At 38.0% G+C, this 24,905-nt stretch overlaps 6 protein-coding genes across 9 annotated transcripts; 4 read left to right on the top strand and 2 right to left on the bottom strand.

The window, feature by feature from the left end:
* The first annotated feature begins 26 nt into the window (after positions 1 to 26).
* Positions 27 to 839, top strand: LOC111212706. Its single transcript, XM_022714286.2, has 2 exons — positions 27 to 287; positions 362 to 839. Exons 1-2 carry the CDS (start codon positions 157 to 159, stop codon positions 687 to 689), a joined length of 459 nt encoding a protein of 152 aa, XP_022570007.2. The 5' UTR covers positions 27 to 156; the 3' UTR covers positions 690 to 839.
* On the bottom strand, positions 812 to 2,831 carry LOC106387404 (nicotinamide/nicotinic acid mononucleotide adenylyltransferase). The gene is made up of 9 exons (XM_013827254.3): positions 2,716 to 2,831; positions 2,466 to 2,539; positions 2,074 to 2,159; positions 1,815 to 1,898; positions 1,637 to 1,721; positions 1,435 to 1,514; positions 1,242 to 1,343; positions 1,113 to 1,171; positions 812 to 1,019 (listed from the first exon to the last, which is right to left on the bottom strand). Exons 1-9 carry the CDS (start codon positions 2,763 to 2,765, stop codon positions 923 to 925), a joined length of 717 nt encoding a protein of 238 aa, XP_013682708.3. The 5' UTR covers positions 2,766 to 2,831; the 3' UTR covers positions 812 to 922.
* Positions 2,832 to 2,994: 163 nt separating this feature from the next.
* LOC106387407 (titin homolog) lies at positions 2,995 to 10,644 on the top strand. Its single transcript, XM_022714275.2, has 9 exons — positions 2,995 to 3,283; positions 3,657 to 6,601; positions 6,717 to 6,905; positions 7,805 to 9,116; positions 9,202 to 9,605; positions 9,705 to 9,836; positions 9,925 to 10,058; positions 10,126 to 10,217; positions 10,297 to 10,644. The coding sequence occupies exons 1-9, from the start codon at positions 3,076 to 3,078 to the stop codon at positions 10,326 to 10,328; spliced, it is 5,448 nt and encodes a 1,815-aa protein (XP_022569996.2). The 5' UTR covers positions 2,995 to 3,075; the 3' UTR covers positions 10,329 to 10,644.
* Positions 10,645 to 12,676: 2,032 nt separating this feature from the next.
* BNAA03G11190D (protein NOI4) lies at positions 12,677 to 14,445 on the top strand. The gene is made up of 3 exons (XM_013827258.3): positions 12,677 to 12,926; positions 13,759 to 13,953; positions 14,035 to 14,445. Exons 1-3 carry the CDS (start codon positions 12,921 to 12,923, stop codon positions 14,077 to 14,079), a joined length of 246 nt encoding a protein of 81 aa, XP_013682712.1. The 5' UTR covers positions 12,677 to 12,920; the 3' UTR covers positions 14,080 to 14,445.
* Positions 14,446 to 15,460: 1,015 nt separating this feature from the next.
* LOC111212676 (WEB family protein At5g55860-like) lies at positions 15,461 to 18,210 on the top strand. The gene is made up of 3 exons (XM_022714256.2): positions 15,461 to 15,718; positions 15,943 to 16,127; positions 16,211 to 18,210. The coding sequence occupies exons 2-3, from the start codon at positions 15,957 to 15,959 to the stop codon at positions 17,975 to 17,977; spliced, it is 1,938 nt and encodes a 645-aa protein (XP_022569977.2). The 5' UTR covers positions 15,461 to 15,718; positions 15,943 to 15,956; the 3' UTR covers positions 17,978 to 18,210.
* LOC106387411 (serine/threonine-protein kinase D6PK) lies at positions 18,183 to 21,096 on the bottom strand. 4 transcript variants are annotated; one of them, XM_013827264.3, is made up of 3 exons: positions 20,834 to 21,096; positions 19,816 to 20,491; positions 18,183 to 19,223 (listed from the first exon to the last, which is right to left on the bottom strand). In XM_013827264.3, exons 2-3 carry the CDS (start codon positions 20,427 to 20,429, stop codon positions 18,356 to 18,358), a joined length of 1,482 nt encoding a protein of 493 aa, XP_013682718.2. In that variant the 5' UTR covers positions 20,430 to 20,491; positions 20,834 to 21,096; the 3' UTR covers positions 18,183 to 18,355. The 4 variants fall into 4 exon arrangements, with proteins under 4 accessions (XP_013682718.2, XP_048629223.1, XP_048629228.1 ...); XM_048773266.1 differs by having other exon boundaries at positions 19,816 to 20,486; positions 20,834 to 21,093; XM_048773271.1 differs by lacking the exon at positions 20,834 to 21,096 and adding an exon at positions 20,580 to 20,800 and having other exon boundaries at positions 19,816 to 20,486.
* Positions 21,097 to 24,905: the final 3,809 nt, after the last annotated feature.

Raw genomic sequence — 24,905 nt, 5'->3', positions numbered from 1 at the left:
GGTAAAATAGTCAATGTTCAAAGCCAGTCTCTTTTCCCGAGGCGGCAACAGACAAAACCAGACCCAATCTCTCAAGCAAGCTCAGATTCTGTGGTAATAAAGAAGTCGAAGACACAAAGGAGTTGGGTGATCAATGCTGTTTTCTTTCGTCTATCAATGGACTCACATTACTCGCTTAGTCGACTCATTCTAGTCTCCTTCTGCTTGCTCTGCTTCTTCGCCGGAGATTCATCGGCGACGAGGGCTGGTTTCTTCTACACTAGACACAGAGGACGATGCACTCCGCAGTAACTAATCAAAACCTCTCTTCCCTCCGAGAAAGATACTACTCATTCTGACTCTTTGTGGTTCGTGTTTACAGGTATTGGAGCAGCAGGAGGGAGGCATGGCCGAGGATGGTGCCGGAGAGATCGACGGTGGAGAAAATGTTCGGGGTGATGGTGGCGAAAGAGCGTTGGAGATCTGATCTGACGCTGGTGGAATCAACGGCTAGGAACGATGAAGAAGGGAATGCGTACGGTGCGTTGCTGAAGCAGGGGATCGCTGCTCTGCTCAACTCTTACGCGAGGAGAAGCTTTTCTTATGCGCCGTGGGAGGTGAAGACGATGCTCATTCAGGCTATGATCTCGGAGCCGGCTGCTCGCCGGCAAGCGCAAAAGTTCAAATCCGCTAACGTAGCTTGTGACTAACCTCGAGAATCAGATCAAAAGATTAGTAGTAGTACACTTTGTTGTACTTGTTGCTCGGTGTGTGTTATTGTGGTGTTGCCTTGGTGGATACGTATTCGTTCTTGTTAAATCTTGAACTCAAATGAATCTAATGAGAAAAATTTAATATGATTACATCTGTTTAACACATTATTTGAATGGCTTGTGTAGTAATAATACTGATCTGGTGAAGTAAATAATCCTCTCAGCTTTTGTCATGTGAGCTCAGTGTAAAGTTGGTGTTGTCTGATGTAATCTATCACTCCATCTTCAGTCAAGTACTTAACCGACAACCCTCGCGAAATGCATTGTCTGTAAGAAGATGAGATATAAGCAAGAGAAGCAACTTTTTTATTTTGGGTGAAATGGAATGTTCTTGAGGAGGATAAATAAACATCAGACTACCTTAATCTACTTGAGCTAATCTGATTAGGAACAAAATTGTTGACGGTTCTGATGTTATCCTGCAAAAGAAACCGTATTACATCATTTGACTGATTGATACAGCGAACCAAGAAACTTAGTAATACTTACACGGGTTTCGTATAAGACTCTGTCACCAAAGATCATGTTTTCAACATCTTGTCCTTCTCTACGGATGCATACAATCCCATAGTCTTTACAAATACTCCTTACCTTCAAAACACACAATGTTGATAATGAAGCATATATGCGAGTAGAATCGATAAAACATGCTGCTTTGGCTATACTGCCTTGGTTTACCTACCTGTTCAGGGATCCAAACACCGGGAGAGCAGAAAGATTCCAATAGATCCGAGCCACATAGTAGCATGACTTTGAGAGATTCTAGCATTAGTAACCACACACTATAGATTTTAGCTTGAAAGTTGCTTAGTAACTAGCAATTACCCAAAAATGTAATGAGAGACTAAAGACCATATAGGATGATATTTTTGAAGTCATCTTACCCTCGGGTACACGTATATTGTTTGTAAGGAAAGTCTTGACCCTTGATAAAACCACCAAACTCCGTTGGTAGCTGTCTTGGGATGCCTGTATAAACAGCTTTGTAAGGACACAACGCTTTGTTTCTCTAAAAGAACTTATCAAAAGCTTTTGAGGGAGAGAGAGGGAAAGATAGAGTACCTCCCACGGATCAACCATTATAAAGTCGGAGCTTTTGCAAGCTAGATTACACATCTCTAAACGATGCTCTGCGGATAAAAGTCCCTACACAGAACCTGATTACTTTATTATATCTCAAGGAGATAAACAGTAAACAGAAGAACCTTTAGAAGCTAAAAAGGAAGAAGTTCATAGTTTCATGTTCCATTAGCATTTGACTTAGAAAACCATGAGTCATAATTGAAAGAAGCTAAGATTCTCAAGTTTGCAAAAATCATACCTCCTTCTTGTATGCATCATTTACAGGAGACATGTAGCCTCCAAGAACATGAAATCCCTCAGAGTGTAATGCATCTCTCGCCAGCTCTAAACAAGAAACAAATAACTTATCGGTTCAAAGGAGAAAAGGTCGCAGCAAGCAAGATCATTCGACCAGACAAGCACCAACATGAATATTAACAAACAAAGCTAATAGAATAACACAAGTCAGATAATGTAGGATTGTTTCACTGTTCAGAACAAGGCATAATCTAACGTACTTTAAACTAATAAACAGTGTCCCAGTGAAACCACCAGTCATATACTGTTTCATAATGCCTAACAAATGTTCGAATTTGAAGTCCATTGATAAGCATAGAACTCTAGAGCTGTTGTTCTTGTAAGAACTCTCACCAAACATGCGTAAATGCATGAACGTAGGAGGATTGAAACTCCCAGTTGCCACAAGCACTACACAAGTTTTATCCCTGTTACAGACAAAACGATCGAAAAGGATCTATACACAGAAATTTACAACGAATTTGGTGACAATCTCATCAACATAAGTAACTAAATGGATCAGTTAATTTTAATTCAACTGAGAGAAAATTGAAATGACAAAAAAAGAAGGTGAAATCAATTAAAAAGCAGCTTTGAAATTTACTTAGGTTGTGATCCGATAGTTAGTTTATCCACTGGTAGAGAGACATCCATTAGAACTGATATGATGATCGAATCTTAGCCTGTAACGATCGATCACTCCGGCGAGTAGATGAATAAAGGATAGATCCAAAACGGCGTCGTCTTACATATACGACGGCGTTTTACTTGAGTTAAAACGCACCGTTTTTGCATTTCGCGAGGGTTTCTGTAGTATTTTTATTTTTTTTTATTTTTTTCGTTGTGGTTAAAAATATAATAATCTTTTAAAGGGGGAAATCGAATCATTATCCCCAAAATTTTGAAATTCGAATCCGCGCTTACTAGTCTCTCTCACTCGATCTCGAGGGCTAGGTCGTCGGCGATGTTTTCCGGCAGAGAGAATCCGACGGCGAATTTAGTAAATAGGCAGAATCTTTTCGTTCAGATCTTCGAGAGGAAGAGGCGAATCGTCGAGAAGGTCAAGCAACAAGTAGATCTTTTTGACGACCATTTAGCCTCCAAGTGCCTACTCGCCGGAGTCTCCCCTCCGTCGTGGCTCTGGCCTCCTTCTATACCTTCCGAAACTTCCGGTAGTACTTCCTTCCTGCTCAATTTCATTGTTTTCGAGTACTGGTTAGTGTGGGATTGATGCTGCGAAGTTGTTTTGGTACTTAAAAGCGAAAAGGATTGAATGTTTGAAAGGCTAATTAGCGTAATTTGATGTTGAATTACTGTGATAGGAAAGGGTTTAGTAAGATAATAAACGGTGTTAGGGTCCGTCCCTAAGCATCATTTGATATTTTGATGTTGAATATACTATGATAGGTTTTAGGTACACTCAAAAGCATTATCTTGTTGAAACTAGTATCAATTTCCATCGGTTATATATGTGTTTCAGTGACGGTTGAAGGGAAGAGTTTCTGTTTGTTGTTCTTATTTTGATGTTTGTTTTTATGTGTACAGAGTTGAATAAGGAGGAGATCATCTCTGGACTCCTCTTTCCTCAATCAAGACCTTCCTTCATTTGTCCTAGCGGCCGTCTCTTTCCGTATCAGCCTCCCGTCAGTTTTCTAGCTGACAGTGTAGCAAGACAAGACCTGACGTCTGTGGGAAACAACGCTTTGGAAGAGCAGTTGTTTGAAGAAGAACAACAACACCACCACCTCTCACACAACTTAGTCAGACGCGTTTCAGATCATTCGCACGAACAGGATGATGGTACTGCATTTCCTAGAGATGTCCATGAGGAGGAACCGTTGCCAGAAAGTGTCTCAAGCGGTTGCAGAGAGAATCAAAGTTGTCCGTCTCGTGGACACAGTCAGAATCAGAGAGTTGTAAATAGCCTTGGTGCTACATCTCCTGGACGTAGCCAAGGGAAAATGGTTCCTGAAAGTGTCTCAACTACTGGTTGTGAGCGGAAACTATCAACTCTCGGATATTGTCAACATGAAACTGAACCAGACACTTGCTTTGACCCTGGACTACCAGTACCGCTTGAGAAGATTCAGAGATCGAAGTCACGTCAAAAAGATTTCGAGCGTCGGAGTAGTGCCAAAGCTTCCAGAAGCCGTTCAAACTATAGAAATGAGCTCAAACCTTCTCCAGGTGGAAATATAGGCCCTGAGATTGCTTCGTTAAGGTCCGACAGTGTTAGGGAAACAAATTTATTTGAGCATGATGAGAATGATGAAGGTTGTCCCGATGAAGTAGAGGACAGCAATTCTCAAGGTAAAGGAGGGGGTCAGTGTATTAAGTTTAGCTTATCTACAGAGTCGTCAACCCCACATCAGAAAGTGGTTCCTTTGCAAACAGCTACCAGTGGAGATACTTCTGCTTCTATTGTACCAAAATCTCTAAGCGAGTCTGGTCATGTGAATGAAATGGATGTATTACAGACCATTGAGACAATTGATGAAGTGCCTGTTAAAGTAGATGAGCAAGTGGATGATCCCCACAGCAGAAGTTGCAATGAAACAGCTTATCTCGATGGAGGTACAAGATCTAAAAGCTCAAGCCATGATAGATCCAACAGGGAACATCAAAAGTCTAGCAACTCTGTTTCGGGTAGCATTTCGTCAAGAAATTCAGATCCCTCTCACAGGGCGGATGATGGAGTAGAATTACCCCATGTAATACCTCTCACTAATGAAGATTCTAGGCTGACAGATGCTGGAACGAGACTCTTTCAGTCTGAAATTAAAACAAGATCCAGCAGCAATGCACGGAGAAATAAATCCAAGACTGGGCATTCAGGCTCTGTTAAGTCTTCTTCAGTTGACCTGGAGCCAAGACATTCGATTTCATCACTGCAAGGTGGCGATGCAACGGAGTCACTGATTCCCTCGACTATTGATGTTGAAGGTTTGGTAGTTGTAAATATTACCAGCGACGATCAAGCAAAAGAAAAGGGTGAAGGTGTAAAAGTGTCACTGGTTCCCTCTATAGTCGATGTTGAAGGTGGTAATTCTGGAGGAATTAGATCTAAGACCCAGCATTCAGGCTCTCTTGAGTCTTCTTCAGTTGACATGGAACCAAGACATTCAGTTTCATTACTGCAAGGCCGAGAAGTAAAGGAATCGATCATTCCCTCTTCTATTGATGTTGAAAGATTAGTAAATGAAGATATGACCAGCAATGATCAATCAAAAGAAAAGGGTGAATGTGTAAAGGAGTCAATGATTCCCTCGACTATTGATGTTGAAGGTTTAGCAGTGGAAGATATCACCAGGGGCAATCAATTAAAAGGAAAGGGTAAATGTGTTGACACTAACATATGTTCAAGTGCTGGAAGGATCAGCCAAACTGGCGTATCCACAGATGAGACGACACTTGCGAGTGCAATTGAAAACTCTATACCCAAGACCGAGCTTTTGGGATTTGTTGATTCCTCTTCAGCTAAACTGCAGTGGAGACACTCAGTAATGCAATCAGACGATGAAAGTGTATTGTTGAAGCCCGTTACTGATACTGGTGAAGCTTTATTAATGGAGGAAGATAAGGCTGGGGAATCAACTGAAGTTAGCGGTATCTCAAAATCTAGAAGTTTAAGCCAAACTGACATCACGGTAGTTGAGCAAGTGGTGGTTGAATCTATTCTTCAAGGAAGTGGTACCCCAGAAGACATGGCTGACCATTCTAAAAAATGGGATACTGGTTTTGTGTCCAAGGAAGAGCAGTCACAGGGTTCATTGACCAAAGCAGGGAGTAACCAGTGCCATGGGATAGTAAGTAGGCCAAGAAGCTTAGCAACTGAAGAGAAATCAGCAAATGAATATAAGGATCTTTCTATTGACTCTGATCGTAAATCAACTGAGGAACAGCTTAAAGTTAGAGCAGGAAACGCATCACTGAGAACGCATGATCTCCCTGACTTTATGAAGCCTGAATCACACTGTTTTGATGATACTGGAGAACGCAGCTTCGATGACATTCCAATGAACAGTCGAGAAAAAACTACAATGGAGAAGGTCCTAACACCAGCATCTGCTGCAAGGATGTCAGATGTTCCATCTCTCACTGATTCTGAGGTAAATCTTTCGGCAGACAACGAAATGCACGACACTGAAGATCATAATGGCTTAGAAAAAGAAACGGTATCAGAAACGGAATCGCCTACAAGCCATTGTGGCGTAAGAGTGAGAGAAAATGAACCTCCAGAGTCAAATACATCCGCTGGTCAGATAGATGCATTGAAAAAGAGACCTCAACTTGGAATATCCTCGGACCAAGGTGTTTCCCAGTTTAATAGAAATATAGCATGCACAGAAACAGGTGAATCTCATGGTCTAGAGGGCTCTATACAGAATCTTTTCTGCTCTAGCTCCCTTATGGAGGGTTCACAACTGCAGAATAAGCGGAGAAGAACCCTGTACAAAGTAACTAGTAGAGAGCCTTCGTCAAACCCAGTGGTGAATGTTCTTTTCTATGTCTTAGGATAGTTCATTATATGAGAGTTTTAAACTAGTTCGTGCTTCCAAATGTAACTAAAATGCTTTTTGAATCATGGGTTTTTATATATTGCAGGGAGACATTCTGGACTCAGATTCTGTTAGGGAAACAGTACATCATAGTGAGGAAGCCGCAAGTCACAACCTCAATCAATACGATGTAGAGTTGCAAAAGATAATTGGATCTGCATCTTCAGATCATTATGAAGTTGAGTTACAAAAGATGATTGGATCTGCATCGTCGGCTGAGTTACGATTTGGAGAGGTATGTGCTGTATTTCTCATTCTTCTTAAGTTTGTCTTGTAATTAGTAGCATTTCTCTCTTGAAAATAAGTGTAGCCTCTCAGTCTGTGTTTTAAATGGCGCATGGCGATCCAAGGCGATAAGGTGTGTGCCTTGCGCCTTGCGCCATGGCGCAAGAAAGCGCTCGCCTTGAAGACCCACTTGAAGACTACGTTAGTTATGTATCCGTGCGTAATATACAAATTTCATTCACGTGATTTTGCCTTTATTAAATAGTTTTTATCAGAAGAAAGCCCCATGAGATTAGAGAAGAGAGTACGTACTAACCTTATGCAAAACACAGTCCGTGAGATCCATGTTTTGTTAAGTTTTTAACTTTGCTTTTCTACAAGAGCAAGCTAGGGTTTTGATAAGTTTTTAGACGTTTGGTTTTAAGTTTGGTTTAAGGTTGGTCCATTTATTAAGTTAGGGTTTCTACGTGGTTTAGTATCGGTTAACGTCATCGTCTCCATAGCTCGCCTTTGCGTTGCCTTTTAAGGCACCGCCTTATGACCAATGCGCACTTGGCGAGCGCCTTACGGAACCCACCCTCGCCTAGGAGGTACATGGCGATGGAGCCGTCGCCTGAGTGCGCCTCGCGCCATGGCGCAAAAGGCGAGCGCCATTTTAAACACAGCTCTCAGTTTAGAACTATATCATTACCTACTCTAAAGGAAATAGACAGTTATTCTTCACCTGAATATATAAAGCTATTAACCATAAAAATTATCGGCAAAAATCTGAAATCCTATTCAATATTATCAGCTTTTCTGTGCTCGTATTTGCGTGTCTTTGTTGGTATGACTCCATTGCCAATATTAAACGACACAAATATTAAGCTGAGAGTTTGCATAACATTAACTCAAAACGGATATTTACAGGATTACTTATTCAAGGAAGCTGAATTGATGAGTCCTGCCTCGCTTTCCTTCAGACCAGAACAGAGTGTAGACAGGAGTCTTATTGCTCCAAATCAGGGACTTAAAACAGAAAATGTGGACTTTCTGCCATTTGCTGGAGAAACCTCTCACCCATTTGCTAGTGGCGTTGTACGTAGTTCAGATTGTTCTCCTTGTTTGTCACCCTTGGGTTTGACAGGCGCAGACGATGGAAGCCCCCCTGTTTTGGAGGGCTTTATAGTCCAAACGGATGATGAAAGTCAAAGCGGTTCCAAAAACCAGATAAAACTTGACAGCTTCGAATTTCCAGGAACTACAGCAGAAAGTGCAACCATCATAGAGCAGATTCGCAAGTCTGCTTGCAGGATCACTCCCTCACTAGATCCAGCTAAAATATTCAAGTTCAATGAGAAACTGGATTTGGATCAGTCCGTTTCAACTGAACTTTTTGATGGCATGTTTTTCAGTCAGAATTTGGAGGGTAGCTCTGTCTTTCATAACTTGGGGGTTAACAATGACTATACAGGAAATTTGTACACTAGCTGTCTGCCCTTTTCTGGTGCTGGCTCATCTGCTGATGCTAGGAACCTTCTTACGTCTCCAAATGGGAAGTTGTGGTATAGAAGTTTGCAAAAGTCTGCCAGTTCAGAGAAGCAGGGCATTCAGACACCAGACCTACCTTGCATTAGCGAAGAGAATGAGAACGTGGATGAGGAGCCTGAAAACCTATGCGCTAACACTCCAAAGTCGATGAGGTCAGCGAATCGACGAAGTTCAATTCCAGACCTTCCTTGCATAGCTGAAGAGAATGAGAAAGAAGATGAGATATTAGAAGCTGTCAGTCAAGTATCTGATGGTTCCAAAAGTGGGAATGCCTCTGCTGAAAAGAAGCCTCTTGCTGATGTTGATGAAGAAGACCCTATGAAATTTCTTCCATCTGTTTCTAACGTCAAGATCCCTGTTGATAGACAGAGCCTAGATTCTGTCAATACCGCGTTTAGTTTTTCTGCTACGTGCAACAACAGTGTCAAAAGTAAACCAGAAAGGAAGATGGGTGGTAGCCGAAGATTCACAGGTAAAGGTAAAGAGAATCAAGGTGGAGCAGGCGCTGGAAGAAATGTTAGACCCCCTAGTAGCAGGTTCAGTAAGACTAAGTTGTCTTGCAACTCGAGTTTGACTTCTGTAGGGCCGCGATTACCAGATAAAGAACCTAGGCACAACAACATTGTCTCAAACATCACTTCGTTCGTTCCACTTGTGCAGCAGCAAAAAGCAGCTGCAGCAATCATTACAGGTAAAGATCTCTTAGGCTAGTAGAAAGCACTTGATATTTCGAATTACTTAGTTGTCTGAACTATCCCTATCTCTGTTTCCCCTAGGCAAGAGGGATGTCAAAGTAAAGGCCCTAGAAGCAGCTGAGGCCTCAAAAAGGATGGCTGAACAGAAAGAAAATGAACGCAAGATGAAGAAAGAAGCAATGAAGCTTGAACGGGCAAGGCTGGAACAAGAAAACCTGAGAAAGCAAGAGATTGAGAGGAAAAAGAAAGAAGAAGAGCGAAAGAAAAAGGAAGCTGAAATTGCATGGAAGCAGGAGATGGAAAAGAAAAAGAAAGAAGAAGAGCGGAAGAGAAAAGAGTTTGAAATGGCGGATAAAAAGAGGCAGAGGGAAGAAGACAAGAAGTTGAAGGAAGCTAAAAGACAGAGAGTTGCAGAAATGCAGAGACAACAAAAAGAGGCTGATGAGAAATTACAAGCTGAAAAGGAACTGAAAAGAAAGGCTATGGTAAGACTAAGACCCCTCTTCTTGTTTTGATCTTAGAAACTTTGTTTGAATAATGTGATGGTAGGAGTTTTGCTGAATAAAAGAAAGTGACATTTTCAGGATGCGAAGATAAAAGCACTGAAGGAGCTTAAAGAAGAACAAGGTAATGCTAGGATCCGTGAAGCAAGACCAAAGAGTAATTCCAGCGACGATACCAATGCATCAAGATCCTCGAGAGAGGATGATCTCAAGGTACGAGTTTCTTCCTCATCTTATAGAGACTTGGAGTTGTTTAGAGATGAGACCAATCTCAGATACATAACAATACTTGTGCTTATAGGTGATAAGCAACATAGGGAAAATGTCTGAAGAGTCCTACGACATCTCTCCATACAAATGCTCAGACGACGAAGAAGAAGAGGAAGACGACGATGACGACATGTCAAACCACAAATTCGTTCCTTCTTGGGCCAGGTTTTGTTTCTTAGTTGCTTCTCTCATTCTTTAATATGTTCAGCTCTCATTAGCTTTGTTTATACAGCAAGAGCAATGTACTTCTCGGCGTCATTTCTCAAGAAAATCGTGATCCCGATGTTGCTTTCCCTGCAAAACGCTTCCGCAGTATAACCAAAGGTAAAATCTCTCGACTACACTTCAACATATAAAGATAAGTTTCATAGTTTCACCCGTAGTTTCTTTTCGATATTTGCAGTTCTTTTGCCGCGAAAGTTCCGAAGCCAGTAGCATAAACTACGCGGAGCCAAACTCAGATTCTCGGAGACAGTAAAACTGTGTTTCAAGTTCCTTAGTAGCTTCAGCTTCAAAGTCTGTGAATACACTCTCTCTTTGTGCTTAACCTATTGTAGCAAATGATCCTATTTGCTTTTGTAAGGATTAGTAAATGGAGACAGTAAAACTGTGTTTCAAGTTCCTTAGTAGCTTCAGCTTCAAAGTCTGTGGATACACTCTCTTTGTGCTTAACCTATTGTAATAATTAATTTCATCCCATTGGCATTCACATTCAGTCTAACGCTTGAATTTCATTTGATTTTTTGGTTCAGTGAGTTTATATATTGAACAATTAGGTTTTTCGAATTCATATAAACCCTATTTCAGATATAAACCCTAGTTCCAAGTTGATAAAGAATGGGAAGTAGATTTAAAGAGGATTCATAACATCCTTGAGCTCGTCTCAAAATTCACAGAAAACATTGACAATGGTCATGGAGAAGCTTAAGGCCTTGTAAAGTCACAAGAAGGGATAACAAGCTTTAGTCATATGAAATCCTTTCCCTAAGCTAGCGTTAACACATATCTCGAGAATTGTGTGTTTCTGCTTAGTAGGTGCAGTTGCAGTTCATCACCGTGAAGAGCTGGATGGGAGCCAGCTAAAAAGACTCCTTGAAATTTGTCTGATTCACAGTATGCATCTTACTATCTTTCTTTGCTTCTCTGATTAGCAATTAAGTATGCAATCATAGTTATACTTTTGTTTGCTCTTGTTTTCGTTGGCAGTTCTTGATGCGAGTGCCAACCAGTTCCATAAGCTTAAGCATCTGAACTTGTGCTGTTATGCAGAGAAAGACAAGTAAGACAGTGATGCGTCGTCTTCACTGGCTCTTTTCTCTGACAAATACAACTCAAAAAAACATCTGTATTAGTTGAGTTTCGGTATACTCCAGGTGTGTTATAACTGCTGTCTTACTCCACTTGTGTTAAAAGATCTTTGTTTGTTTGTTCTTTCTCTCTACAGAGACAGAGCGAGAAGAGGAACAAACTCTGAGTAATAGCTGGAGCTGTGTTGGCAATTCATGTGCTAACTTCACCTGTAAATCAGTCAGGAGGACTCATTCAGATTAATTAGACAGGGAAAATGGGTAATGAAATGCAGAGCCGTGGAAGATGCAAGAGGTCATTCTTCTCTGTATGTTTTTGAGGAATCTTTTGATGTAAACATTGTCAGAATGGAGACAAACTGGTTTGTTGTGTTGGGATGGTGTCTGATGGATCTTGCTTGATGCAGACAGAATCCTGCAGTACCACTCGTGAGCCTGTAACACAAATATTATTATATATGCATTGTCAATGTGTAGATTGTCTGTTAGCCTTCTAACAATTTTTATTCCGTTTATACTAATTTGCGCTTACAAAAATTGGTAGCACGCATCAGGAATTTAAAAAGAAATACATGCATGTGGCAACTATTACTGAACAAATAATTATGAAATTTGCCAAATCTGTATAATAAGCTTTATGTAACTAGAGATGTACAATAGAACTAAAACAGCTAGTGGATTTAAGATATACTCCCTCTGTTCTGTTTCCGAAGGTAAAATTTTCTAATGTGTTCACGATTATTAAGAATTCAATAAATGTTTATAATTTAATTTTTATATTTTATCATACACTTTTCAATAACTTTTCACCAATGAAATTTAATCAATTCAAACATTTTTATTTAATGTTTCGTAACAGTATAAAAAAGTACCTTAAACATATTTAAAATTTATATTTATGGAATAAATAAAAAAATTTAAAACATTTTACTTTCAGAAATTTTGGGAATGGAGGGAGTAGTTTGGTAACATTGGTAGATGATAAGTGATGGGGGCTGATGACGTTTAGATTATAGTTTTGCGAATTGTTAGGGAAAAGTATTCATATTTCATTAAACAAATAGACAACTTGATGAATTATAATTACAAAGATCACCTAACTAGTGTCATGATTTTGACAAAAAACCGTTTAAGACATCTTTCAAAACTGATTATATTCGAAATATAAAAAGGTTAGCCAATTGATTTTTTCTTTTGTTCTTTAGCAAAATGCTTATTATTATATTTTTGTCAACAAATGCTTATTATTTTGAGAAAGAAAAAATCAATGTAATAAGAAAAATCAATGTAATGAGAATTATTATTAAAAAAATATATAAAAATAATGATACAAGACAAAAGACAAAACAAAGCCAGCAAAGTCACTTGCTTTGCATCGGTCCGAACCAACATGAATGCGCTCAATTAACAGCCGTTATAGCCAGCTCAGCTATCCGTTTAAAAACCAAAAGACGTCAGGTCGAATGGGATTAACTCCGTTTATATAAACCGTTACAGACATCGCACCGAGAATGCAAATAAAAGAGAAGAAGCAAAAAAGGAATTAATCGAGAAAAATTAAAAATAGGAAAAGTCTGTCTCTCTCTCTCTCTCATCAGCGATCAATTGTGTTCTCTCAATTTCCCCTTGGTTTTCTCGGGCGGCTTCTCATCTCCTTATTCTCCGAATCGTTCTTCCTCCATTTCTTGGGATTAAATCTTCCTCCTTTCTGCAGACCCCCATGTCGGTACGTTCTAAAATCCCTTTTTATTTATTTATTAGCGATGTATGGCTAGAGCATAAACCTTCGAATTCGATTTGATGAGTGATATGGTGATTCTGATGAGCTATTATTATTGTCTTGTTGCTGGTAATCGTTTTCCTGGATCTCTGTTGTTTTTAGCTTTTTAAAGTTTCGATCTTTGGCTTTTATTCAACCTGTATTTGATTTGATTCAACTTGGATTTATCAAAATATCAACTTGTAAAGCTCTTTTAAGGGTTCTGATTTTGGATTTTAAGATAGAATTTTTTTTGAACACAGACAAGTTTAGGAGGGACAGATTGTTCTTGATTCATTTGATAGTGAAGAGGCATACAAATATTGTGTTTAGAGAGAAAATCAAAGGATCTTTTATGTCTTGTGAGTTTGTTTGCTTATTTAAGAGCCAAAGATTTGGTTTCCACTACTAGTTTTCAAACTTCATTTTCTTCTTACCTAACAAAAAGGATAAGAAGGTGGATAGGAACTTTTGAATTTCTCTTATGATTAGTTTTGGTACCTCTCTTTTGTTTTTGACTTTGTGGTGTTATACTGTTTGCTATAAAATGGATAAGTTGATTAGTTTGGGTTGTTGTACAAACCTTTTTTCCTGATAGTACTTGATTTGTATGAATGGTTTCATTAGTTTAAAACCTGCTTTCACATTTGCTTGGTGATGCTTTTGGTTTTATCTTTTTGTCTCTTCTCTTTTTTGTGTTTTCTCCCACCCAAGGGGGTTACACATTCGAGTTTGAGATTGAAGTGGTGTCTCTTATGTATTGGTTTCACTATTTTGTGTGTTCACATCACATGAACAGGACAAAGGTCGTCCCTTGCCCAAGTTTGGTGAATGGGATGTGAACGATCCAGCATCAGCTGAAGGCTTCACAGTCATATTCAACAAAGCTAGGGATGAGAAAAAGACCGGTGGCAAACCAGGTTCACCTGGTAAATCCACTGATGGTCATGCTAAGTCTGGAGGAGGAGGAGGAGATCCTAGTAAACCCCAGCCTGTATGTTTCTTTCTTCTTCTCTATCTCTGTATCTTCGCTCTTTAGATCCATCGTCACACAGTACTGTCTCTTTGGTTTCAGAAAAAATGGCTCTGCTGCATGCAGTCTCCAGCTGTGGACTCTTGAAAGACACAAACATGGATTTTTCTTGCTGCCCCAAAGGAAAAAGAAGTCACATTGCTTTAGACATGTATAGCAATGTTCTTTTTATGTTTTTATTGTCTTTCTTGAAAGTACTACCCATACATCTAAAAAAGTTCCTAAGATGAGTTTTAGCCCTATCACGATTATGATTCCATCTTTGAAGTTGTTTGTTCTTCTTAAAAAAAATTGCTGTAAAATCGTGTTGCCACTGTATCTATTATGTAATGCTTCTCATATGGGTCGTTTTTGGTTTTTAAAATTTATTGGTGTCTTTTTCCTTGATTTTATCATTTATTTATGCTGTTGAACCAAGAAAAAATAAAATATTTATTGTGTTGTAGTGTTTTCCTTTTGGTTTGCCTCTTGTTACATCAAACAAATTACTTTCTGTTCTCTTCTTGATAAAAATATATAAAATTCCATTGAATACAGGAGAAAACACAAACATGTTGCATCCACCAAACACATGGGAGGAAGTTGGTTATATTGATGAGCTTTACTGGGGGCTTACATTGGATTCTAACTAAGCCTCTTAATCATTACTAGATACCTTTAATTATGTCCTCCTCTGGATCTTTAAATCAAAAATGTGCAACGTTTTTGTAAAATGTAGATATTATATTAGTAAAGATCTTCTTATCTCTCGCTTTCAGTCCATCGGATTCACAATAAACTTTGAGTTTTGCTTCTTTTTGGTCAAAGTGAAACGTATACTATTCTGTGATGATCAAAACTATCAAAGAGAAGTGGATTATTTTTTTTTCTCCAATTGGTGCTCAAACAAAAAGTCTCCAATTAAAATATGAAATGCAAACACCAAGTGGGGCAAAAGTAGAAAGAGCAAAATCATTGTCAAGATGATCATCCTTGGAGGAGGCCTTGGCCCCCATTCTGACTAGTCAACAATATATATAATTAGCTCTATTTTTTAGCATTACATGTCTTCTAGCTCACGTGGGAAATAGTTCTATGAATTTGCCCATTAACCTCCACGCAATTTCTTTTTTCTTCTGGAATCTACGAATTTTCTCTTAATTATATGGGTTGGGCCATAGCATATGAATGATGAGATATTAAAACGATTGAACTTTTTTGTTTTTTGGATTTATTGAGTAACATTTCTTTTTTGGCACACTTTACAGCTAGCTAATCACTTAAAAACAAATTAAGTCTGGTCCATAAAGAACATAGCATTAACTCTTGAGAGGCAGTATGTATTAATTAAGTGTTATGGATCTTATGGTAATACAAAGAAGCTAAATAAAGTAAAGTAAATTAGATATTTACTCGCCGTCCAAAAAAAAACAATTAGGTGTCACCGTTGACCAATAAAAAGATGCCACTTGTCAACCAAACACACTTCCCCTCTCTCCTCTCTGTCTCTTTCTCCTTGTTTCTCTCTCATCGCCACTGACTTCGCAGAAATTCAAACTTCATCTCCTTCCCAAAGCTCTCTAATCTTTTTTCATCTCTTTAGTAGGCGTCGAGAGAGTTTTTTTTTTTTTTTTTCTGATTAACGTGTTTTTAATCGTTTGGTATCGATCGTCGTCTTGTCTCTCTCCCAGAGAAATAATATAAAAAAAGATTCTTTCCTTCTTAAACTTCACTCCGGAAAGATGAGGTAACGAATTCGATTTTATTTAGTCATACCTTTAAAGGTTGAAGAGACTCGCTTCACGTTTTTCGATTAGCCTCTTTTGATAATTGATTAATACGATCTGTGCGGATTCTTAGTGATTAGGTTAGATTAGGCTTTAATTAATCATTCCCTTAATAACGATTTATTCCGTGTGTACACTGTTGAATATTTGCTTACACTGTCTCTCTCTCTCTTGTGTATAAAAGAAAGAAGATGCAAAATGGTTGCTAAGAAAGGACGTCAAGATTCTTCTCCTTCTGTGGAGGTTGGAGAGATAGACACAAGCGCTCCTTTTCAATCAGTTAAACATGCTGTTAACCTCTTCGGTGAAGCTGCCCTTTCTGCTGATAAGCACCCTCTCATTCGCAAACCCACTCCTCATTCCGCTGAGGTAAAATAAAACACTCTTTTGATTTAATTCACAAACACTTTAAGTTGAGTTTCTGAGTTGTGTGTGTGTGTGTGGCTTTACAGAAAGTTTTGGTTAATCAAACGGAGCTTCACTTAGCGGAGAAAGAGCTGAACAAGCTAAAGGAACAAGTTAATCACGCTGAAACAGTCAGAGAGCAAGCGTTGAGTGAGCTGGATTGGGCTAAGAGAACTGTCGATGAGCTTACTCGTAAGCTCGAAGCTGTTAACGAGTCGAGAGACTCTGCGAATAAAGTGACTGAAGCAGCCAAGAGTCAGATCAAAGAAGCTCAACCAGAGACTGTTTCTGTCTCTAGTAGTGATGATGAGTATGTGATGGTGTGTAAGGAGCTTGATGCAGCCAAGCAAGAGCTGAGGAAGATCCGTCAGGTCTCTAACGAGGTTGCGGATTCAAAGACTGTTGCGTTAACCAAAGTAGAGGAAGCTAAGGACGTGACTAAAGTATATTCCGACAAGATTGAGTTGCTTAAAGAGGAGATCACAGCTGTTAATGAATCAGTTGAACAGACTAAGCTTGCGTGTTCTCAATCTCGTAAAGAACAGTCTGAGATCTTTTCAGAAAAGGAGATTCAGCAGCAATCGTATAAAGCTGGCATGGAAGAATCTGGCAAGAAGCTCCTCGCTTTGAAGAAAGAGTTCGACCCTGAGTTTGCTAAAAAGCTTGAAGCGCAGCTGAGTGAGACTTACAACGAGATAGATGAGTTGCAGAAGCAAATGGAGTCTGTGAAAGCATCATCTGATGTGGATTCCGTTAACGGTGTGAGCTTGGAGTTGAATGAAGCAAAGGGCTTACTCGAGAAGTTTGTGGAAGAAGAGAAGTCTTTGCGAGAGTCAGTGGAGTCTCTTAAAGAAGAGCTGAAGAATGTGAAGATAAAGCGCAGTGAAGTTGAAGCGAAGGAGGCTGAGATCGAAGCCGTTGCTGGAGAACTTAACCTGAAGCTTAGCAAAGGGAAGAGCGAGTTAGAGGACTGTGTTGAAGAGGAAACTAAAGCAAAGGCTGCTTTGGAAGATATGATGTCAACTTTGAATCAGATCTCTTCTGAGACGGAAGCTGCTCGGAGAGAAGCTGAGGAGATGAGAAACAAAGCTGAGAGGTTGGTTAAGGAAGCTGAAACTGCGTGTCTCTCGCTTGAAGAGACAGAGCTAAACCTGAGGGTGGCTCTAGATGAAGTTGAAGAAGCAAAAGCTGCCGAGGCAAAGGCGCTTGAAGAGATAAAGTCATTGTCTGAAAAAACCGACGCTGTCCGTAAGTCAACATCATCCGAGTCTGGAGAAGCTCAGAGCATCACACTGTCTCAGGAGGAGCTTAACTCGCTGAGGAAGAGAGCTGAGGTAGTTGATAAGTTGGCGGATATGAAAGTTGCGGCTGCGGTGGCTCAGGTGGATGCAGTTAGAGCTAGCGAGAACGAGACAGTTAAGAAGTTTGAGACGACGCAAGAGGAGATTGTGAAGATAAAGACTGCAACAGAAGAAGCATTGAAGAAAGCAGCTATGGCTGATGCTGCTAAGAAAGCGGTTGAAGGAGAGCTCAGGAGGTGGAGGGAAAGAGATCAGAAGAAAGCAGAAGAAGTGGCGTCTAGGATTCTCGCAGAGGCTGAGGCCAAGATGTCCGCTGAGTCATCATCACCGCAACATCATCACTACAAAGCTACTACTAAACAGAAGCCTATCAACATGAAACTGGAGAAGACTAAAACCTCCGTGGTGTCAAAGAAAGTGCTTTTACCGAATCTAAGTGGGATCTTTAATAGAAAGAAGAATCAAGTGGAGTGGGGCTCTCCTTCTTATCTCCCTGGAGAGAAACCCATTTGATTTATGCTTTCTTTTTATGATTTGAGAACATTCAGAAAGCTGTGTGCTAAGGTTTTGTGGTTTGAGATCAGAAGCAGTTGCAGCTGTGGTCTATTATGTGAAAAAATGGTTTGTTGGTGTAAATTGAATCAAAGCTGTTTCAGTTGTTTTGTTTTGTCTCCTTGTGTAAGTTGTGTTGTAGCTGAGAAAGTTTTTGGATTCTATATGGTTTGTAATAACATTTAACTTCAGCAGATGGTACAGAGATTGTTGAAGAATGATACAAAATCTCATAACTTGTTCAAGACGTGAAAAGAAAAAAACAGAAAAAAAGGAAAAACACTAAACAGATTCTGCAGAATTTGCAAAGAAACAATAAGAAAATCATCAAAGAACCTTTCAGAAGAAATCAAACTCGAGATAATTGCTCTGATCAGATCTCACGCTTGTAGAAGCAGCAGCCGGTACAGCAGGAGCAGTACAATTCACCGGTTCAATCTCAACCGGTTTAGGAATCTCTGGAGGACTAGCACACCGAACCAAAGCCCAGTTCACTCCTTCAAAGAAAGGATGTTGCTTAATCTCCGTTGCTCCACGCTTGTAAGCTAACCTATGTTGCGGCTCCTTCACAAGCAAACTCCTTATCAAATCTCTAGCCGCAAAGCTAACAACCGGAGAGTCAGGGAACCTCAAAGGCTGACCAACCACATTGAAGAGCGTCGCTCTATTCCCAGACCCTTTAAACGGTGTTTTACCAAACAGCAACTCGTAAAGAAAGATCCCAAAAGTCCACCAATCAACCGCGCTTCCATGTCCTTCACCTTTGATGATCTCCGGAGCTAAGTACTCGTGTGTCCCCACAAAGGACATTGACCGTGCGCTTGTTTCTGCAACGAGCTCTGGTAAGGGAGTCACTTGGTGGTTACCGTTGTCTGTTTTCGGTTTCTTGTCTTTCTTGGATTTAGATGAGAAGAACCGAGGACCGAAGCAGGATGTAGGAGCCATTGAGATGCAAGATGGCTGCTGGATGCAAGCCGGTTGCTGCGAGCAAGAAACTGAACTCTTTGACAAACCTTCGGAACCTGAAAGATTGGTTGATGATCTGACTATAGAGAGGCTAACGGTGCATCTCAAGGAGAGATCGAAATCTGAAAGCATCACGTGTCCGTCATCTCTCACAAGAACGTTCTCTGGCTTCAGATCACGGTAAATGATCCCAAGCATATGTAGATACTCCATTGCAAGAAGCACTTCCGCTACATAGAACCTGACAACAGTAACATAAGTCAATACAGAAAAGCGGTTTCTTAGAATTAGGCTTGAGCGTTTTTACCCCAAACCAAAATTCCTACCTTAACCCGAACCGAAAAAACTGAAATCCGAACCGCTATACAAAAATATCCGAATGGGGGGACTTAATAGCTTGGTGGGTTTGGGTATCCGAGCCGAAATCCAAATTATGATCCAAGAATATCCAAAATTAGTTAAATATGTTAATGTTTTTATATATGTTGATAATTTTGATGTTATAGAATATTTTAAAGATTTTTGTAGTTTACTTTATTTGTTATTTTGAATGTTCTTAGTTAGTTTAGATAGTTTAACTAATTTTTTAATTAGATTTGTGAATAATTTATCTATTCTAAGTATTTTTTTAAATATATTTTTGGGCGATTGCAGATATAACATTGGTTATAATCTGATCCGAACCAAACCCAGAAGGAACCGAACTGAACCTAACCCGATAATTAATAAAACTCGAATGGGACTTATGAACATAATACCGAAAATCCGAATCCTAATGCCCCAAACGCCCATGCCTACTTAGAATAAAGAAAAGTTTGAAAGTTTGTTCTTACTTTGCTGCTTGCTCGGTGAAGCGTTTCCCAGGCTGTCTCTGTCTCAGCGTATGCAAATCACCACCAGGACAAAACTCCATAACCAAACAAGAGAACTTCTCCGTCTCAAAATGACTATACAACGTCGGTAGAAACGGGTGATCAAGACACTGCAGTATCTCCCTCTCCGTCTGAGCTCTAAGAAGCTTCTTCCTGCTAGCCAAAGCGGTCTTATCCATAACCTTCATCGCGAAATAACACCTCGTCCCATTCAGCTCAGCTAGATGAACCGTTCCTATATCTCCACATCCTAACCTCTTCAAGAGCCTAAAATGGTTCAAACCCAAACCGCCGTGCTTGGTTCTAACGGCCTGGATAGCTTCCCACCTCACGTCGTTGGCCTTGTGAGGCTTGTTGACGCTGCTGCTGAAGCTGCTGCAAGTGCTCTCGTCGCTTATGTCACTGCTTGTGCTCGGTCTACATGTGCTGCTCTTCCCGCTCTCGCCTTGCTCGCTGGTCTTTTTGGTACTTGGATCGGCTAGAGACAGGGTGGAAGATACTTGATCTGCTAAAGTGTTGACTGAGATAGTGTTACTGGAACTGGTGAGTGATCCTTCTGGAGTCTTGGAGGCCATGGAGTAACTTAAAAAAAACTAATCAGAGCAAAGCTACAGAGCCCATCATCTAGTGACCTGATCTAGTCATCAAAACAAAAGAATAGCATCAGTAACTTAAAAAATTATGAGAAGTTGAAAATCAAGAGATCCAATTATAACGGATCTTACTAATGATGCACCAATAAGCTCTAAGAAATTATTTTTCTCCTCAAAAACAGAGGAATTGAATAAAAATAAGCAAAAACAGAATCGAAACTTTTACAAAATGCAAAAGATGGAGTTTTTATTATTTATCTCTCTGGGGGGTTACACAGATCTCCTTAAAGTAAGCTTTTGGATCTAACAAGAATCAGAGAATAGAACCCAGAAAAGAAGAAAAAGAGCAGAGCTTTACAGAGAGAGAGAAGCCATTTAATCGTTACCTTAAAGTGGAGATTTTTGACCGATAAAGATCACGAGATACCCGTTTTGCTCAGTGAAGGATTAAGCAAATGGAAGAAGAAAAAATAAAGGGGGAGAGAGAGAAGCTTCACTGTTCATGTAAAGCTGTAGAGAGAGATAGAGAGAAATGAACACATCCCCTTGCTTCCATGGAAATGGAGACAGATAGGAGAGAGAGAGAGAGTTGGGTCTACACCATGAAAAGAGGGAAGGGAGAGAGACAGTTGGGTTAAATAAAAAGTTCAATATATTTTAAATTTTTGAGGGATTCAATTATTTCAATGTATTTTTGCTTTCTCCAAAATGGAAGACAAAGGTTTATATCAAGGCTTTTTTTAGAGATAAAAAATTAAAATTAGAAATTAATTTTTTTTTGATAAAGATTATTATGTATTATTAAGGAAAATATATAGGGATTAGTGTTTTCCTTGAACATAAATCTTTATACTTATTGCATGTTATTTTGTAAGTATGATAATTATCTTCTGAGACCAGTTTTTTTTTTTTTTTAAAGGATAATTATCTTCTGACTATCTCTTCTAACTGTTTTAGTACTAAATAGTACTACAAACGAAGAAAAAAAAAATTGTTTGTGTTGGATACTGTGGAAAGATTTAAATGATGTCCAAAAAGGAATTTAATGATGAGTTTCTATTAGAATATTTCCAATGCAATTTTTCTTAAAAGTAGAGTAAAATAAAATATGAAGTAAAAATGCTTGTATCTTAATTTATTTTTTCATTTATGGAAAAAGTCTATCTTTTATTCTATTATATAGTGAAAAATTATTAAAAAAAAAATTTTAATACTCATTTTACTTTATTTTAAAGTAAAAAAATAGAATAGAGTTTGAGATGCTTTTATAATTTTAATATTCAAAACATTCGCTAGACTTACCATTTATCTATAACTCCAACTAATTTACAGAAATATTATCAAGGAAAATTCAATAAAAATACCCAACTAAATTTCGTTAAGATTTTTAATATCCAAATTTTTTTGCTACTCATTTTAATACACAAACTTTTAAAATTATGTCATTTTAATATTCAAACTATATTAATTTTAATCAAAAATATTAATAAGTTTCAGAAAACTTAAATTATATATACAACTCAAAATTAAATCTTATAATTTCACATTTATTTCAAACTTTTAATAATAAAATAAACTAAATTGGATAATATTTTAAAATTTATAAAAAAAATTGAATAGAATAAATAAATTAGTTTTAAACTTTAGAAAAAACTAAAATTTAAAATAAAACTAATATTAGAAAAAATTAAGATTATCCAAAATTTAATTACTTTTTCTTAAAATTTAAAATAAAATATGGAAGTTTTAAGATTTGTTTTTGAGTTTTAGAGATTTTCTAAATTTTGTTTGAAACTTATTATTAAAATTAGCATACTTTGGGTATTAAAATGAGCATAAATTTAAAAATAAGTATATTAAAATAAGTAAAATAATTAGTTTAGGTGTCAAATTAAGTAGCAAACAAGTTGGTATTAAAAATGTTAAAGTTGAGGTATTTTTATAAATGTTCTCTATTATAAACTTTGTACTTATTATAGTTCCCAAAGAGACTTATTTAAATGTATTATTTAAATACATAAAGAAACATGCAGACCAGATATCTAGTTGTTATTAAATTTCACCATCGTAGCTTTATAAAGTTGGAAACTTTGGAGTTCCAAAGATGTCTACAAAGGGTTAAAGCAATTTCTGATTTGTTTCAATATATATTAAGTTTCCTTATATTGTAAGATAACATTTTCTATTGTTTTCCCATTGAATCGAGCAGAAACAATGTTTTTTCTCTAGAAAAGGTTCAAATGGAAGTTGACAAAACACAAGATTGTTGAGCATTAAAAACACGAGTAGGTGCAGTTTGTCCGTTTAGTTATCTCAATAATTCACTTTAACATCATGCTCTTAAATCCAATAACGACCACTGCTACACGATCCGCTTGGGACGTGAAACGAGCGTGACAATTCCATTTGTAGAATAAAATAATAATCCAATTATAACACATTATTATTAATTTATTTTCATAACCTAATTGTTAAAAGATTTATAAATTAAGATACTAAATTTTCAATACATTTCAATAGTTAGCTTGAGTTTCAGTTTAGCATTTTGAAGCAAATTTTCGTTATTAAAACGAAAATATTAATGTCTTCAAATGATCGACACCTTATTAATATAGCTGCTAACTCTCTAGTTTTCTTTAACTTTGTTTTTCTCTAGAGTCAATCAAAATAATTCTTGATGATGGGCATGCTTTTATAAAGTTACATGTAAATGTTTTTTTCCATTTTCTGATTTACTTATGTGGTAGGTATTGTAAACTTATGGCGAATTAATCACTGTTTAATTATAGTTTATATCCACTCTGCTTTAAACTTTAGTACGTACAGCCCAAATGTCAGAACACAGTCCACATGATTTTGTCTGACGTATAAAATAAAAATAATAGCCCACCTGATTTAATTACATCTTCTTTTGCTACGAGATAATCTTTTTTGCTAGAAAAAAATGTTCTTTTGAAGAACAGACATATAAATGTTCTTTCGAATAATTATAAAATCACGGAAAAGTAAACAAATTCTATTGAATTATTCATACCATCATAATACAGGAATTGATTGATTGACTCATATAATCGACCAGTTAGATATCTTTAATGATTTCAGAATATTTGAAATATTTTTATATAAGAAAATTAATTCTAAATAATGCAAATTGTTTTCAAAAGGCACAAAAAAGATAAATAATTCAGTTACAAAAAAGGATAAAACAATAATCAAATAATTAAATATTGAGAGGTTGCAAAACAAGATCTGACAGAGATAGATGAAGAATGGGTTGTCATGTTCTCCAACACAAGTCCCACTTCTGAGAGAGATCTCTAGTCTCTAACTAACTACTTACAACCAATCAACAGCTCACTGACAATTCCCTAACTTTTAACATCTTTTCCAAAAGAAAAGCTGAAAAAATTCATAGCCTTTCAACTTTCAATATACACACATTGTTATCGACGATTATACATTTGATTTTAGTTTGGTCTTGCAGATATTAAAACTAAACAATACAGTTTGTATGTGAAAGATGAGAAGGGCTTATTAGTGACTGGGTCAAGAACCCTACTCAACATCACATTCTTAAAAGATATTTTTAAAACAAAACTTTTGGACATATCAGATCTGTCCATGGATTTTAGCTTTTAATGTTACACAAATAGTTCGTGATTGAATAATAAAAACAAGAAGCCAATGTATGGCACATTCAACTTCCCCATGAGCATAGATGAGAGTGTCTGCTGCAAAAATCACTCAATCACTGCTTCTCCTTTCGACACTTCTCTTATGGCTCTTCTTTTCTCTTCCCTGCATATGTGCCACTTATAACTATATCTCTTTTGTGTTATAACAACACTTTGATAAGGATTCTTCATCTTCTTGTACATTGTTCTAGCTATCTTTTACTGGAGTAATGCTTATGATGCACAGAAGTTTCCGTTCTATACTTCGCAAACCTTTGATCAAGCTGGACACTCCTATAACATTACCTGTATACTCAACGAGAAGGACTTTAACATCAATCTAGATGCTTACAACGGTTACAGCAAGCTCTATTTGAGTGTGATGTTTGCTTTGCTCAATGGACTCAGCTTCGCTTCTCTTTCTGCTACCATCTCTCAAGTCGCCCTCTGTGATGGAAAGTAAGGAGCGAGCTTTCAACATCTATTTGAATACATGATTTGATCTCGTCTCACTCTCTTAAAGCTTTCTTTGGTGTTTGTTTGTTGTGTCTCAAGATTTATATGGGGAATGTGGAAGAAGGCAACGACAGCAACAAAAGACAAGTTCGAAGATGTGCATTCAAGACTGATGAAGAAGAACTATCAAGCAGTACCTCAATGGTGGTTCATCGCGGGTCTAGTTGTTTCCTTTGCCTTTGCACTCTACGCTTGTGAGGGCTTTGACAAGCAGCTTCAGCTTCCATGGTGGGGACTTATGACATGAGCTTACCTGATTGGTGGGGGC

The sequence above is a fragment of the Brassica napus genome, chromosome A3, assembly GCF_020379485.1.
Source record: "Brassica napus cultivar Da-Ae chromosome A3, Da-Ae, whole genome shotgun sequence".
NCBI lineage: Eukaryota > Viridiplantae > Streptophyta > Magnoliopsida > Brassicales > Brassicaceae > Brassica > Brassica napus.
The sequence above is the reverse complement of the archived record's forward strand: the minus strand, read 5'-3'. Positions and strand labels throughout refer to the sequence as shown.